At 57.9% G+C, this 14,656-nt stretch overlaps 1 protein-coding gene across 1 annotated transcript; it reads right to left on the minus strand.

Moving 5' to 3' along the window:
* Positions 1–4,558: 4,558 nt before the first annotated feature.
* On the minus strand, positions 4,559–9,669 carry SIVA1 (SIVA1 apoptosis inducing factor). Its single transcript, XM_065872355.1, has 4 exons — positions 9,508–9,669; positions 7,192–7,386; positions 6,337–6,493; positions 4,559–4,616 (listed from the first exon to the last, which is right to left on the minus strand). The coding sequence occupies exons 1-4, from the start codon at positions 9,623–9,625 to the stop codon at positions 4,559–4,561; spliced, it is 528 nt and encodes a 175-aa protein (XP_065728427.1). The 5' UTR covers positions 9,626–9,669.
* Between the last annotated feature and the right edge of the window lie 4,987 nt (positions 9,670–14,656).

The following is a 14,656-nucleotide window of genomic DNA, read 5'->3' on the forward strand; positions in this document are numbered from 1 at the left end:
CTTTTCAACTCTGTGGCTTGTTTTGCTGGGTGGCACGTGAAGGAGCATGTAGCCGGTCCGCTTGAGGGGAGCGCCCTGTCCTTCCTGCCCGGAGGCCCCAGGGATGACCTTCGAGGGACGATGTCCCCCCACCCCACTCCGGCGGGACTCACCGGAGCGGGGGATGCCCTGGCCGTCCCTGTCTCCACCTGGCTTCACCCCAGCCCCATGCCCCAAGGAAGCCACCCAGACTGCACAGCCGCCTGCCTACCAGCTCTGTCCGTGCAATGCCGCAGACCCCGACCACCAGGAAGCTGGCCAAGGCCGAGACTCGGGTCACTGCCAGGCCCTAGGGCCCGAGGAGGACCGAGAGAGCGGCCTGCCGGCGGTCACACCGCAAGCCTGGGACAGCCGGGAGTGGGTCCGGGGCGCCCGAGCAGCCCAGCGGGACGTGCCGTGGGCGCCACCTGGTGGGTGCGGGGAGGAGCCGGCTGCCGGCGCTGGCCCGCGCGTCGGCCTCCAGGCGCCTGCCCAGAGAGGGGTGGGCGGAGCCTCAGCTCCTCCTGTCTCACGGGGACTCAACCCCGCAGGCGTGGCCGGGACGGACCTCTCGCTGGGCCTGGCGCCTGGGCCCGGGGGAGGGGGCAGAGCAGCCTGCTTCTCCGGGCTCCGGGGCCCGTGACCCCGACGAGACATTCCTTGGGGCGGGGTGGCTGCCCCTTCTGCTGGAAGGGGCGCCTGCGCGGAGCATGAGGTGGGTGGGGTCAGTCAGGCCTGCGGGTGCCTCTCTGGGCGGTGCCTGATGGCTCAGTTTTGACAGGCTCCCACAGCTTTTTTGGAAACCACAAACACACCAAATGTTACCTGCTAGATGATGCTTTGGATCCAGATTTCAGATACGTAAAAACGTCCTTCAAATTGGAAGCCTGTGCGCTGTGGGTAGGAATGTAAAATGGCTCAGCCTCTGGAAAACAGTATGGAAGTTCCTCAAAAAGATAAAAACAGAACTACCACGTGACCCAGCAGTTCCACTCCTGGGTACACATATACCCCAAAGAGCTGAAGGCAGGGTCTTGAAGAGGTGTGTATTTTAACACATAAAAAAAGGAAAAAAAATGTATATTGTAGACACCAGAACCTACAGCAGTACCTTTCCATTATCCTCGAACTTCGAGCAAACGGTACCCCAAAGCGCCAGATGTGGTGTGGAAAACCGGGAGGTGCCTCTGAAGCTGGAGCTGGGGCATGTTGGGGGGGGGGGTGGCGGCCAGCTGGCCGGGCGGAGGGGCACGAGCTGCGCTTTCTCGTGGGGCCTCCCTGGCTGATGATGGGGGGATGGTTGGGGGATAACTGGGGGATGCGGGTGATGGCCTTAGGGACGTTCCTTGGCCTGGGACAGGCTTCAAGGTCATGGGCATGGACATGAGCACAAACTTACCCTGATGGTGTGTCCCATCCGGGTGGGTGGGGCCGAGAAGGAATGAGCCGAGGCCGGAGACCCCAGAGCCTCCCGGCCTCCGCGGAGGTGGGGCTGCGCAGGCGCCTCGGGGCGGAGTGGTAGGGGTGCAGGGAGACCGGCACTTCGGGGAGGAAACTCCTGGGCGCTATCCGGTCCCGGCCGCAGGGCCAGAGCAGAGCCGGAGGGGCCTGGTGAACAGCGGCCTGGGGCAGCGAGGACCAGCAGGGTGGAGGTCCCACGGCCTGGCCTGCACGGGGGCCGAACGCCCTGCCATGTCGCACCCGGCCCTTCCAAGCAGCAGGCCGGGCCTCCGGAGGGACAGCAAGACAGGAACAGAAGTGCCTTTAGCACCTGTAGTGCCCACGTTTCAGCAGGCATGGCTGGGTGCTGGAGGCCCTGGGGGCTGCGGGTAGGTCGGCAGCTCCCAGCAAGGGGCCAGCCAGGCTGGGGTGTCGGGACGGCATAGGGGCGGGGTCTGCCTCCCAGTAAATGCCACTCCGGGGATGTCTGCTCAAAGACGGGTCATCATTCAACAGATAGTCTACCCTGTCCCTTTGAATTTGCTTGTGTCTTCATACTCAAGGTGAATTTGTTGCAGACAACAGAGTTGGCTGGGTCTCAACTGTTGTTTTGACGATCTGTGGGTCTCCACCCCTCGGGGGTGCTTAGGTCACGTACAGGAGTGGGATCTAGACGTGGCTGAGCTTAAACGTCGCCTTGCTGTTCCCCTGTGCGTCCCTTTAGTTCTTTGTGCCTTCCTTCCTCTTTTTCACCCTCATTTTGGATTAAATAACTACTTTTTATCAACCCATTTTATCTTTTTAAAAACATTTTTCTTCATGTTTTTGGCCACGTCAGGTCTTAGTTGCGGCACGTGGGCTTCTCTCCAGTTGTGGCGTGTGGGTTTTCTCTCTCCGGTTGTGGCACTCGGGCTCCAGGGCGCGTGGGCCCCGTAGGTTGCAGCACGTGGGCTCTCTTGTTGAGACGCGAGCGCCAGAGTTGTGGCGCGCAGGCTTAGTTCCTCCTCAGCATGTGGGATCTTAGTTCCCTGACCAGGGATCGAACCCACGTCCCCTGTATTGGAAGGCGGATTCTTCACCCCTGGACGACCAGGGAAGTCCCCCATTTTCTCTCTTTTATTGGCTTATTTCGATTTTACCAACTCTCTCACTGATGTTCCTTTTCTGTTCCAGGATCCTATGTGGAACTTAGAACAAATCTCTCCCGAAGGAACGACTGTAGCCACGGCCTGTCGGATGTCAGTCCATAACTCACTCAGCAGCCTGCCTTGGAGTGAAATTCAGCCCTTCACACGCACGGTCCTCAGAACACACACCTCCACTTGCCGTCTCCGTGCTGTGGTCACTTTTGTTTCCACATGTTCAAAATCCCCAACACACATTATTAGTTTTGCTTTCAACAACTGTCTTTTTAACATTTTAAATATTCTTACTTGGTAGAATATATGTAAAACTTACCGCTTTAACCATTTTCAAGTGGCCAGTTCAGTGGCATTAAATGCATTTACGTGGCTGTGGCACCAGCACCACCATCGTCTCCAGAACTTTTCATCTTCACAAACTAACTCTGCTCCCGTTCAACACTCACTGCCCCTCCCCCGGCCCCACCCTTCCCCTGTCTGTCTCCGTGAACCCCACGGCTCTAAGGACCTCACAGGAGTGGAATCACACAGGACCTGTCCTTTGTGACTGGCTACTTCACCCGGCCTGACGTCCTCAAGGTCCATCCGTGCTGCAGTCTGCGTCAGGATCTCCTTCCTTTTTAAGGCCAAATCATATTCCATCGTATGGATGGACCACGATTTGCTTATCCATTCATCCCTTCGTGGACAGGTGGTTTGTTTCCACATTTTTACTCTTGTAGACGCTATTGCGATGAACACAGGCGTACAGACATCTGCTCGAATCCCTGCTGGGTATTTGCCAGGAGTGGGGTCGCCAGGCCACGTGAGCTCTACTTTTCAGTCTCTGAGGAACAGCCATTCTGCTCCAGAGGCCGCGTCACCCTGCATCCCCACAGCAGCGCACAGGGCTCCCGGGTCCGCACGGCCCCGCCAGCACTTGTTCTCTGTTGGACAGCAGCCCCCTGCCGGGTGTGAGGCAGCATCTCCTGTGTAACTGAGCTGTGTTTCCCTGAGCATCTCTTCACATGCTCACTGGGGTCGTGGTCTGCAGGTGGACACTGGGACGGAGGCCCAGGGCCTCTACAGGAAGCCAGGAGAGAGGAGGTGACCCCACGATGAGGGCTCGTGCTGCTCTCACACGGCCGAGCCGGAGAGGCCTCTGAATGTTCTCAGCTCAGGAAGACCCATGGGGTCACTTGCAGCCGCCCCCAAGACCTCATGCCTCCCTGTGGCCCACCCCCGCTCCTGCTTCAGGGGTCCTAGGCTCTGCACTTGGGGGCAAACCCCAGCCTGGCCCAGCCCCCTCCAAGAGTCAGTCACTTGACCCACCAACAGTGGGTGCCCCCGCTGCCCACCCCAAAGAACCTCTCTTCTCCTCCAGGGTTTCTTGGAGGGGCTGGGACTGACTACCCACGGATTCACCCTGAGGGCCTGGGCCCACGGCGCTGCAAGGACCCCGCGCGTGGGAACCGGGCCCGAGACCCAGGTGAGGAGGCCCCGCGCAGGGCTGCGCCCCTCCCTTCCCCCTCTCGTCCACTCCCCTCCCTCGGGCCACACGGGCTGCACCACCCAGACGGAACTGACAGGCAGGTCACCCGGGGCCCGGCCACCCAGACAGCGGCGCATGACAGTGGCATTTCAGGGACAGCCTGGGACGCGGCCCCACCCCCGAGGGGCACTGGAGCCCCACCTGGGCTCACACGCTCTGGACTTCAGTGTCCCCACCTGTCAACGGGGCGATTGGCAGCACCTGGCATGGAGCTCAGGGCGCTGCCAGGTGGGAGCCGGGCAGACCACGGGCCCCAGGGGTGCTGACGAGTGAGTCCTCTTGTCCAAATATAAAGGGTTTATTCTCTTCTGTGGTCAGGAGAAAAAAATACAAAGTAGAAAGGCTGTCCCTTCCCGCCCCTCCCCCCAGTCCCTCAGCGTGGACGGCGGCGAGGTCGTCCAGGCAGGGCTGCCGTCCTCTCCTGGCCTCAGGCCTCGAACATGGCGCAGCTGGCGCACAGCACTTTCTCGTGGAGGTCACTGCAGCTGCGACAGCGCGAGGTTGGGGGAGAGGAGCTGGCATTAGGGCTGAGTTCCACGGGAGCTGCCGACCCCACCTGGTCCCTTGACTTTATCTGGAGGCGGGGCCGTTGGCCCAGACAGAACCAGTTAAGGAGAGGCCCCACTGCCGCAGGGGGCCGGGCCCACAGGGCCGGGTCCTTGGAGAAGGACACCCGCAGAGGGGGGCGGTTCGAGGGCCCGGGGAGAGGCTGGAGCACGGAACCCGCAGAGTGCGGGACTCCAGGAGCAGACCCCCGCGGCCTCCCTAGAACCAGCCCCCCCCGACAGGTATCTGCCTCGAGCACGAGGGTAAACGTCTGGGGTGCTTGCTGGAGCCGCCCTCACGGACTGACAGCTAAGGAGCCCCCGGGGCTCAGCCCAGGTCTCACGGCGGCCAGGTGTGCAGTAGGGTTGACTGGCCCCGGATGGCTCACAGGGGCAGCAGCTCAGGTAGGGTAGGGACATGGCAACTCAGCGAATGGCAGGGGACACGCGTCGGGAGACATGCTGAAAGGAGACGGCAGCACGCCTGAGGTGCAGCGGCAAAGGGTCCACGTCCAGGGCTAGGAGCTTGGCTCCAGCTCCTGGTGGCGATGCCCCACCCGCGGCCGTGCCTGACCCTGGGGACGAGGCAGCCACCAGGTGCAGGCAGGATGCCCGCTTCCAGGGTGGCGCTGAAGCTCGGAGGCCTGAGGCGTGGCCTCCAGAGGGGACCCCGAACGTGTCGTCTGTTTCTCACCCGGGTCAGAGAGCCCCACCCGCCGGGGCCCGAGAAACAGGCAGGTGCGCGGCGGGCTCTGCGGGCGCTTGGGGGCCAGGCAGCAGACAGCAGGGGCGGGGGAGGCTGCCACGGAGTCCCTGAGGATGCGGACGGCCCCGGGGAGGGAAGCAGCTGCCAGTAGGTGGGGCGCCCACCCGGCCCCTCAGCTGGCCCTTGTGCTGTGCTCAGCTCCCCCTCCAGGGAAAAGCCACTGGCAAGGCCCTGCCCGTCTCAGCTTACATATAAATAGGAAGAAAAGAAAAACCGAGTTGGCAAAATCAATAGAAAGAGTCTTCCACACTCATGACTCGCCCAGCACCTGACCCCTGAACTGGCCAGCACGGGAGGCCCACGCCTGGCCTCCGTCCTTCTGTCCAGCGCGTCCCAACCGTGGAGCAACCCACCTCTCGGGAGGCGTGTTTTTAACTTTCCACGGTTGGGGTTGGTTTTTTTTGGCGGTGGCGGGGTGAGTTGGTTTTAAAGGCCATTGGGACTAAACTGGTTTGAGATCTGCAGAACTTTTCTTACGGGGCACTGCCCATCCCCACCCGTCAGCCGGGAGTGGCGCTGGGACGAGGATAACGCCCGAAACCTCCCGGGCAGGGATGGGGCCCACCGGCTGTGGCGGACACGCTCACCCAAGCCACAGACGAACGCTTGTTTTCTGCCCTCACCTGTCAGGTGTCCTCTGCTAATGAGCGCGCTACACAGGAAGGCCACGTGAGGCTTCCTGATGGCAGGGCTCAAAGGACTAGAGCACAAATGGTCTGGGACAGACCACAGACAGCGCAGAGCTGACCTACAAGGTCTGGACTTCCTCCAGAAAGGATCTCAAGGTCTTGGAAAAACTCAAGCTGAGCAAAGCATTTACTGGCATCACATCGTCCCACCGGGCAATGTGGGATGGGCCTGCCGCCCCCACTCCCCGACAGGGCCCGCACTCACTCCACGAGGGCACACAGGGCGCAGGCCACTGCCCCACAGCCGCAGCAGGTGCGCACGCAGCGCCCGCACAGGGCCCGCTCGCACTGGCCGCACGCCGCCTTCCCGTCCACAGCCCGCACGCACGACGAGCAGGCTCCCGACGCCGCCATGGCTGGGTCTGTGGGGAAGAGACACCCATCAGCCCGAAGGGGACCTGGAGCGCCGGGGCTGGGGGCCACCCTCCCTCCTGCGCCTGACTGGCCACTAGGTCCTAAGACGATAACCTGTGCATAAGCATGGCACCCAGCCCCGTTCACCAGGGAGAGATCCCAGCGGGCTTCCGTGACTCCCACCTACAATTCCCACCACCCAAATGTCGGTACCTAAGGGTCAGCCCTTCTCCTGACCGCTGCATCAGGAGTCGCTAGGCCTTCGTCCCTTGTGTGTCTCACAGCTGCGTCTCAAAGCGTGGTCCCTGCATCACGGGTTAACACAGGGGTCCCTTTGCCCCACCCAGACCCGGGGGCGGGAGAGTTTTTAACCAGCGACACAGGTGACAGTCTGAGACGCACACCACGCTGCACAGGGACCCGAACGGGCTTTTCCCACCCAGCCAGGTGGGACTCTGTGGGAGAGCTTCAGGTGGAAAGCAGGCAGGACACCCAGAAGGGTCACCCAGAGGGGTCTCTGTTCCTTTCTGATCCAACAGCTAGAAGCTGTCTGCAGCTACCAGACGTGGATGGTGGTGACAGCAGAGCCTAATGTCAGGAGCCTGCAGGCCCTCGCCCCGTTCATACTGTCAGACTCGGGCCCGGCCCCCTCCAGCCCAGGTCCTTAGCACACAGCTGGGAAGCGCCTGCCGTGGGCCTCACTCACCAGCTTCGGAGGCCTGGGCTCGACTCCTGGTCAGTCGGCCGTCGGGCCCGATCAGCATCTGCCCGTGCGCGGCCCGAGGGGCTTCTGTGGGGCCAGGCTTCGGGGACTCCGGGGTGTCGACGATGGCGCAGCCTTCCTCCCACGCGGGGTCCATGCAGGCCTGGGCCCCGCGGAAGAGGAGCTGCGTGGTCTTTTCTGCGGAGGCAACCATTTCCCCGCTTATACCGCTGCAGCACGGAAGCACCTGCATGGCCACCTCGTCCCTCGAGCTGCGCGTGGCCGGGCCTCTGGTTACCCAGCCACCCCAGAGCACGCTGCTCCCTGGTGAGCTGGGTCCCACCCTGACCTCCTGCCCGGGCTCAGCGGCCACCTCCACCAGGGAGGTTCTGGACCCTGCAGCCCCACCTGGGCTCCCTGTGCTATCACTCTGCTCATTTTCCACGCGTGTGGCCTCACCTCCTTGCCGTTCGTCTCCTCCCCAGCACCCACAAGCCGGCTTTGTCCAGCAGACGAAGCTCTGCGCTGTGGAGTGCTAACTAACGCACAGCCAGAGACTCAGAGCTGAGCCCACACCCCAGGCCAGCACGCACCCCTTCACTTACCACAGAGCTGCTAGCAGAAGGCGTGGCAGCAACCAGCTCCGAACAAGGTACCCCAGAACTTTCCAAACCTCTGTGGGCCCTGGATACCCCCCCCACCCCCTGACCCCAGAGCTGAGGTGGTTTCTCAGCAACCAGAGCAGTGGCTTTCCATCAGGGCACTGGGGGCTTTCACAAGGTCAAATGCCAGGCGCCAGCCCCAGAAATGCTTTGTTTGTGGTGTTCTGCCCTGTCCCAACAGAGCCGGGGTGGAGACCTTAGAAGCTGTTGGTGCCAAGTGAAACCGACAGAAACACACAGCTGGGTAACTCAAATGGAGTGGCTGATGACAGCCCCGTCACACCCAGTTCCTCCTCCTCCAACCCCCCCCACCCCCACTTATAATAGGGTGGGACTCGGGGGAGGTCATGTGGTGAGGCTAAGACTTGCCTTCAAGGGCCTGTGGTCCGTTCAAGATAAAGAGACCAGGGTTCAGGCTTGGAATTCATTACACACGAGCTCACGCTGGCCTATGTCCTGCCCTTCTTAGATGCCCAGGGAGCCTCGCACTCCCTCTGTGACGGGGCCCTGCGAAGGACAAGCCCCTGCAAATGCTCCAGAACATCGTGGTCAAGAGCTAGACTGACTTAGCCCCCATTTATTTTTAATTCTTCTGTCTGCAGTGTTTACATTTTTTGAAGGTCCTGAGAGGATAACACTTGCAGTCTGGCCACAGTACTCACAGCTTCACTCATTTTTATCACCTGCACGGCCTCGAAAGGCATTTGCATTTGCAACCCCGCATGTGCAAGAAAAGAAAGGGCACAGCAGCTGCTGATGGGGGCAGCGGGGTGGGGAGCAGCAGGACAAAGAGAAGCAGGGTCTCCCCAGGCTAGGCGCTTCCCCACATCCCTAGTGCACGGCAGCACCACTCAGTCACAGACACCCAGGTAACCATCTGACTCTTCCACACGCACAAACCTCGTGCCTCCAGCCACTAGTTAAGGTAAATTCCACTCTGTAGTTACCCCAGGGTATTAACCCCACCAAAGCGATGATCAATAATATCAATGCGCCCAAAAACCTGCATGAAGAAGCCAGTGTCCTTACATCTCTGGAACTGGACACTCCAGCCACAATGAACCGGACAGCACTCTCCGGCTTCCCGGCTTTTGCATAGGTTGTTCCCTCTGCCTGGAATTCCCTTCCTCTCCCTCTCTGCCTGCCTAACCCTGAAGGATTCGCCTTCGACCCTGTTCCTCCACGAGACCTCTGACAGCCTGCAGGTGGTCCTGCAGCGACCCGTGCCTGCCCTGATGACTTCTGGAGAGTCCTTCTCTGGCTGGCCCCCCAAGTAGACAGCAAGGCAGGGTCTCCCGCAGCCGCAGCGCCTGGCAAGGAAGGCGCGCTCCACAAACGCCTCTCGGGTCAGAACGGGTGCTTCTACCGGCTTATTCCACAGGGACATCCCACTCCCCTGCCTCTCGCTGGGCTGGTCAGACAAGGGCTGGCTCCTGCGCGAGTCCAGCATTCCCAAAGGACAGAGCCACGCCTCGGCCCCAGGCGGAGGCCGCCTGTTTCGGGAAGGTGGAGGGCGCGGACAGCTCGTGGACGCGGGCGCATTCACAGCGCCCAAATTGCTGCTCCCAAACCCGGCCGGGCGGCTGGCCCCGGCCCCCGGCTCCAGGGCGCGCGGCCTGCGGAAACCGCCTGCCCGACCCCGCTACCCCTCACTCACCGAAGATTTCCCGCGTGAGGCGCTCGGCGCACACGCCGCGACTCAGCTCCCTCCGGCCCACACGCACCTTGAGCTGCAGCGGGGCCGCATCCGCGAAGGGGCAGCCCCGCTTGGGCATGGCCGCGGCCCGCAGCGGCGCAGCTCCGCGGCCGCGCCTCGCCTGCCCGTGACGTCACAGCCGTGCGCCAACCCCTGCGCGGGGCGGGGGCGGGGCTGGTGCGCGGCGCGACGCGGGATAGGCCCGGGAAGAGGGCGGGGAGGGGCGGGGCTGCTGCACGGCGCGACGCGGGATAGGCCCGGGGAGGGGGCGGGGCTCGTGTGCCGGGAGGCGGGACTCGGAGACGCGGGAAAGTCCGGGAGAGGTCAAGGGTCGGAGTGGGCGCCCCGGGGGCGGGGAAGCGGGAAGGCGGTGTGGTGCGCACGCGCCGCAGCATGGGCTGGGGGCGACATCGGGGGCGGGACTCGTGTGAGGGGTGGCTCGTGATAGGTCAGAGGCGACATGAGGGCGGGACTCGTACGAGGAGGTGCGGAAGGGAAGGGCGTCTCGGCTGTTTTATTTTTTTTTGCGGTACGCGGGCCTCTCACTGCCGTGGCCTCTCCCGTTGCGGAGCACAGGCTCCGGACGCGCAGGCTCAGCGGCCATGGCCCACGGGCCCAGCCGCTCCGCGGCATGTGGGATCTTCCCGGACCGGGGCACGAACCCGCGTTCCCTGCATCGGCAGGTGGACTCTCAACCACTGCGCCAGCAGGGAAGCCCTCGGCTGTTTTAAATTTTGCTCCCCCAAACAACTCTCGAAACTGGTTATACTTCTCCGTTTAAATCACCAGAAGTTCGCGGATCATTCACTTTTCTGTAATTCTTAATTTGGAGGACTGCCCCGCCCTCACAAGTGGAGAGTACCGCATGAACGCACTGGATACACGTCACGGGCCGGGTTTCGGGCCCTGCTGGGTCATGCGGGGCAGGCCTGACGTAATGTCGGGCTCTGACAGAGCCGTGCGGCTCCGGCCCCACCTCGGCCTCTGCCGGCCGCCTACCCGCCCGACCCTCGTCCTGTCCGCTGCCCCCGGGGTCGTCCAGCCCGTTCCTCTGTCGCCTGAATTTCCGCAGACAAGCCGAGGGCCTCCGTCTTACAGGCCACGCCCCACGCGATACACCCCTCACGTGACACCACCCCACGTGATGCACATCACAGCCCAGGACACCCGCAGGGATGGGGCACAGGGCCAGCCTCCTGTCCACCTGCATGGCGGGTCTAGGGAGACCAGGCCGAAAGTGGGGCTTCGGCCAGCGTTTCTCCTGTTGCGTGACCGCATGATCGGGTACCATACCCGTTAGCGGTCTGCAGTCACTGTGACAAAAAGACGCTTGACTGGTTTTATCCCAGAAATAGATGAAATTCCCAGGAGTATTGTTTTTAATCTTACAGGTCTTGGGAATTTTAAAAGACTTCTTTGCGTTCGGATTTAAAACTGCCTTAGGATCTTTTAAGACACAGTAGATAGATGCAAAACATTGTGATTAAAAGAGAATCTTGTTAGCTCTTCTTTTTCAACCTAATTTTAATTTAAGAAATATTTGTTGAAGGCCCAGTCAGTGCTGGATTAGTTTTCTAGAGGTGCCATAACAAAGCACTCAGACTGAGGGCTTAAACAATAGACATTTATTCTCTTACAGTTCTGGAAGTTGGAAGTCCAAGATCAAGGTGTGTGCAGAGCTGGTCTCTCCTTGGCCTGCAGACAGCCGTCTTTTCCCTGTGCTCACGTGGTGGTCCCTCTGTGTCCTCATCTCCTCTTCTGATAAGGACGCCAGTCAGACTGGATTAAGGCCAACCCATATGACCTCTTTAAAACTTAATTACCTCCTGGTTCCTCAAAAAGTTGAAAATAGAACTGCAATGTGATCCAGCAATGCCGCTTCTGTGTATACAAAGGAATTGAAATCATTATCTTGAAGCGCTATCTGCACCATGTTCCCTGCAGCATTTTTACAATAGCCAAGACATGGAAACAACCTAAGTGTTCATCAGTGGATGAGTGGATAAAGAAAATGTGATATTTGCAATATACATATAATGAAATATTATTCAGCCATAGAAAAGAAGGCCATTCTGCCAGTTGCAATAACGTGAATGAATCTGGAGGACATTTTGCTAACTGAAATAAGTCAGAGAAAGAGAAATACAGTACTGTATGATATCACTTATATGTGGAATCCAAAATCATCAAACTTGGGACTTCCCTGGTGGTCCAGTGCATAAGACTCTGTGCTCCCAATGCAGCGGGCCTGGGTTTAATCCCTCGTCGGGGAACTAGATCCCGCGTGCACGCCGCAACTAAGAAGTCCGCATGTGGCAACAAAGATCTCGCATGCCGCAACTAAGACCCAGTGCAGCCTAAGTAAGTAAGTAAATAAATAAATATTAACCAAAAAAAAATCATCAAACTCATAGAAACAGAGTAGAATGGTGGTTGCCAGAGGCTGGGCTTGGGGGAAATGGGGAGCTGTTGGTTAAAGGGTACAAACTTCCAGTTATATGGTAGATAAGTCCCAGGAATCTAATGTACAGCTCAGTGACTATAGTTAGCAAGTATTGTGTACGTGCAGGTTGCTAAGAGTAGATCTTAACTGTTTTCACCATAACAACAAAATGGTGATTATGTGAGGTGAAGGATGTATTATCTAACCTTATTATGGCTTGCAATATGTATGTGTGTGAAATCATCACACTGTACACCTTAATGTTGTAAAAATTAAGAAAGAGAAACCCCCTTTAAAATGGAGTCAGAGGGAATTCCCTGGCGGTCCAGTAGTTAGGGCTTCGCACTTTCACTGCAGAGGGCTTGGGTTCAATCCCTGGTCGGGGAACTAAGATCCTACAAGCCGCACAGTGTGGCCAAAAAAAAAAAGAGTCAGGAGGCCAGAAGAGGGAGCAAGCATGCCCTACTGAACTACGTTAATTGCGGACCCAATGGAAAAAGAGTACCTTGCATCTACAAAGAAGAAGGTTACTACTTTACTACCCAGCAGGAGGAAGAATTTCTCCTCGCCCGACAACAGCCCAGCCAATAAGTGTCTGTCACAACTCAGCCAATGAAAGACCACTTACATGTCAAACTCCCAGTTTCCACCAATGGGTTCTTTGCTCAGACTAGCCCCTTCCATCTCCTCCTTCTCAAGAGTTCTCCCTCCTTTGTTCTCCAGACTTGCCTATGGTTAGCCATAGATTACACGTCCCGAATTGCAATTTTTTGCCGTTCCCAAATAAACCCATTTTGATGGTCTCTTTTATTGTTTTAGTCAACAGTGTACAATTAAGGTGTACATTATATGTCAATTATATGTTCTATATCAATTATATCTAAATATATGTCAGTTATACCTCAATAAAGCTTCGGAAAAAATGACCTCTTCAAAGTCCCTACCTCCAAATACAGTCCCATTCGGAGGTACTGGGAGTTGAGGCGCCAACATGTGAAGTTTAGGGGAACACAATTCAGCCCTTAATAGATACCGCGCTCTGTGCTAGGCCCTTAGGGGTGGTGTGGAGCAGAGCCAGCGGGGTCGCTGCCCTCTGGTGGGACAAATGTCACAAAAGGGGAAGGACGGGAGCTGTGGAAGCAGAGTAAGGAGAACTGCCTTGCCCGGGGCGGGGCGATATCCCAGGAAAACCGAACTCATGCAAAGCATTTGCGGAATGGCATAATTTGACCTTAGAAAGTTGGACATTCTGGAAGTGAATATGTGTCAGACGAGGAAGGAACACGCTTTCTGTTTTCCCACGAGAAGTCCAGCAAACTTCCCCTCCAACGAATGCACAGTGGGTAAGGCCGGCAGGAAACGTATTCATTAATGTGTTTCATCAAAGTTGCCTCAGGGTCCTAAAATTGTGAGTAATTGTCATCTCAGTTATGTAAGATGGTTGTATGGTTACTTTGAGTAACTTTTAGACTGGGGTATAGTTTACTTACAGCGCGGTCGTGTGTCTTTCCACCAGTGGACTGCCCAGATGGTAAATGTATACAATTCTGCCAGTTACGATGACCCCGTCGCCCCTCCCCCGCCCCGGGCAGAAGTGACCGTTGCTCTGTTTTCATCCCTACAGGGACGCTGCCGTCCTAGAACCTCACAGGCTCGGTCTTATTCTGCACGTGCACCTTTGTGTCTGGCTTTTTCCCTCAGTTCGCTCCGAGACCGGCCACCGTCCTGCACTCCTCAGTGGTCCATTCCTTTTGTTGCTGAGTGTATTCCGTGTGTGGATGGACCACAGTTTGTTCACCTGTCAACTGACACCTGGGCTGTGCCAGGTTTTGGCTCTGATGAGGGCAGCTGCTCTGAACGTTCTCGTCTAAGGCTTTTTCTGTACATTCGTGGTCATTTGTTGTGGGTCGGTGCCTAGGAGTGGAATGGCTATCTGATGGTAGGGTAGATGAATGTTAAACTTCTGAGCAAACCAGCAGCTTTCCAAAGTGTTTGGGAAAACACTTTTTTGTTGTTTTAGTTTTTTTTACATTTTGGCCGCGCCCCGCGGCATATGGGATCTTAGTTCCCTGACCAGGGGTCGAACCCTTGCCGCCTGCAGTGGAAGCACAGAGTCTTAACCACTGGACCGCCAGGGAAGTCCCTGGAAAAACACGTTTTATCAAACAACGTTATCAAATCACTTACTTGTCTTTTATCCATGCATTGACCTGAGACCACTGTGAGCTCGTGTACAATGGGGCTGTGTTATTGGTGCAAAGAAGAGAGGGCACCTTATTATAATTACTCAGACCCTCACAACATCTGATACTGAGAAAAAGGGGGCTGTGTGTTCTAACCCAACCCAGAGGACAGAGCCTCCCATCCCTGGGCCACACGGGAGTGAGGAAGCTGGGGCCGGGAAAGAATGATTTCCCCTCCAAACTGGTGTCTTTTCACCTTGTGTAACACCTGCAGATACTCAAATACATCGCCTGAGGCTGCCTCCCCAAGATTTTGTCCAGAGATCAAAGGAAAGGACAACTCGTATTCGGGTGGAGAATTTAGCAGCTACTAGTAATACAGCGGCTTTGTGCAGCTTTGTCATTTATGCAGGTTGAACTTGCCAAGCCAGGGTTGCAGCTTTTCATGCAGAATGAAATGATTTCTTTGGAAAATGCCCACTCT

Source organism: Phocoena phocoena, chromosome 2, assembly GCF_963924675.1.
Source record: "Phocoena phocoena chromosome 2, mPhoPho1.1, whole genome shotgun sequence".
Classification (NCBI taxonomy): Eukaryota; Metazoa; Chordata; class Mammalia; order Artiodactyla; family Phocoenidae; genus Phocoena; species Phocoena phocoena.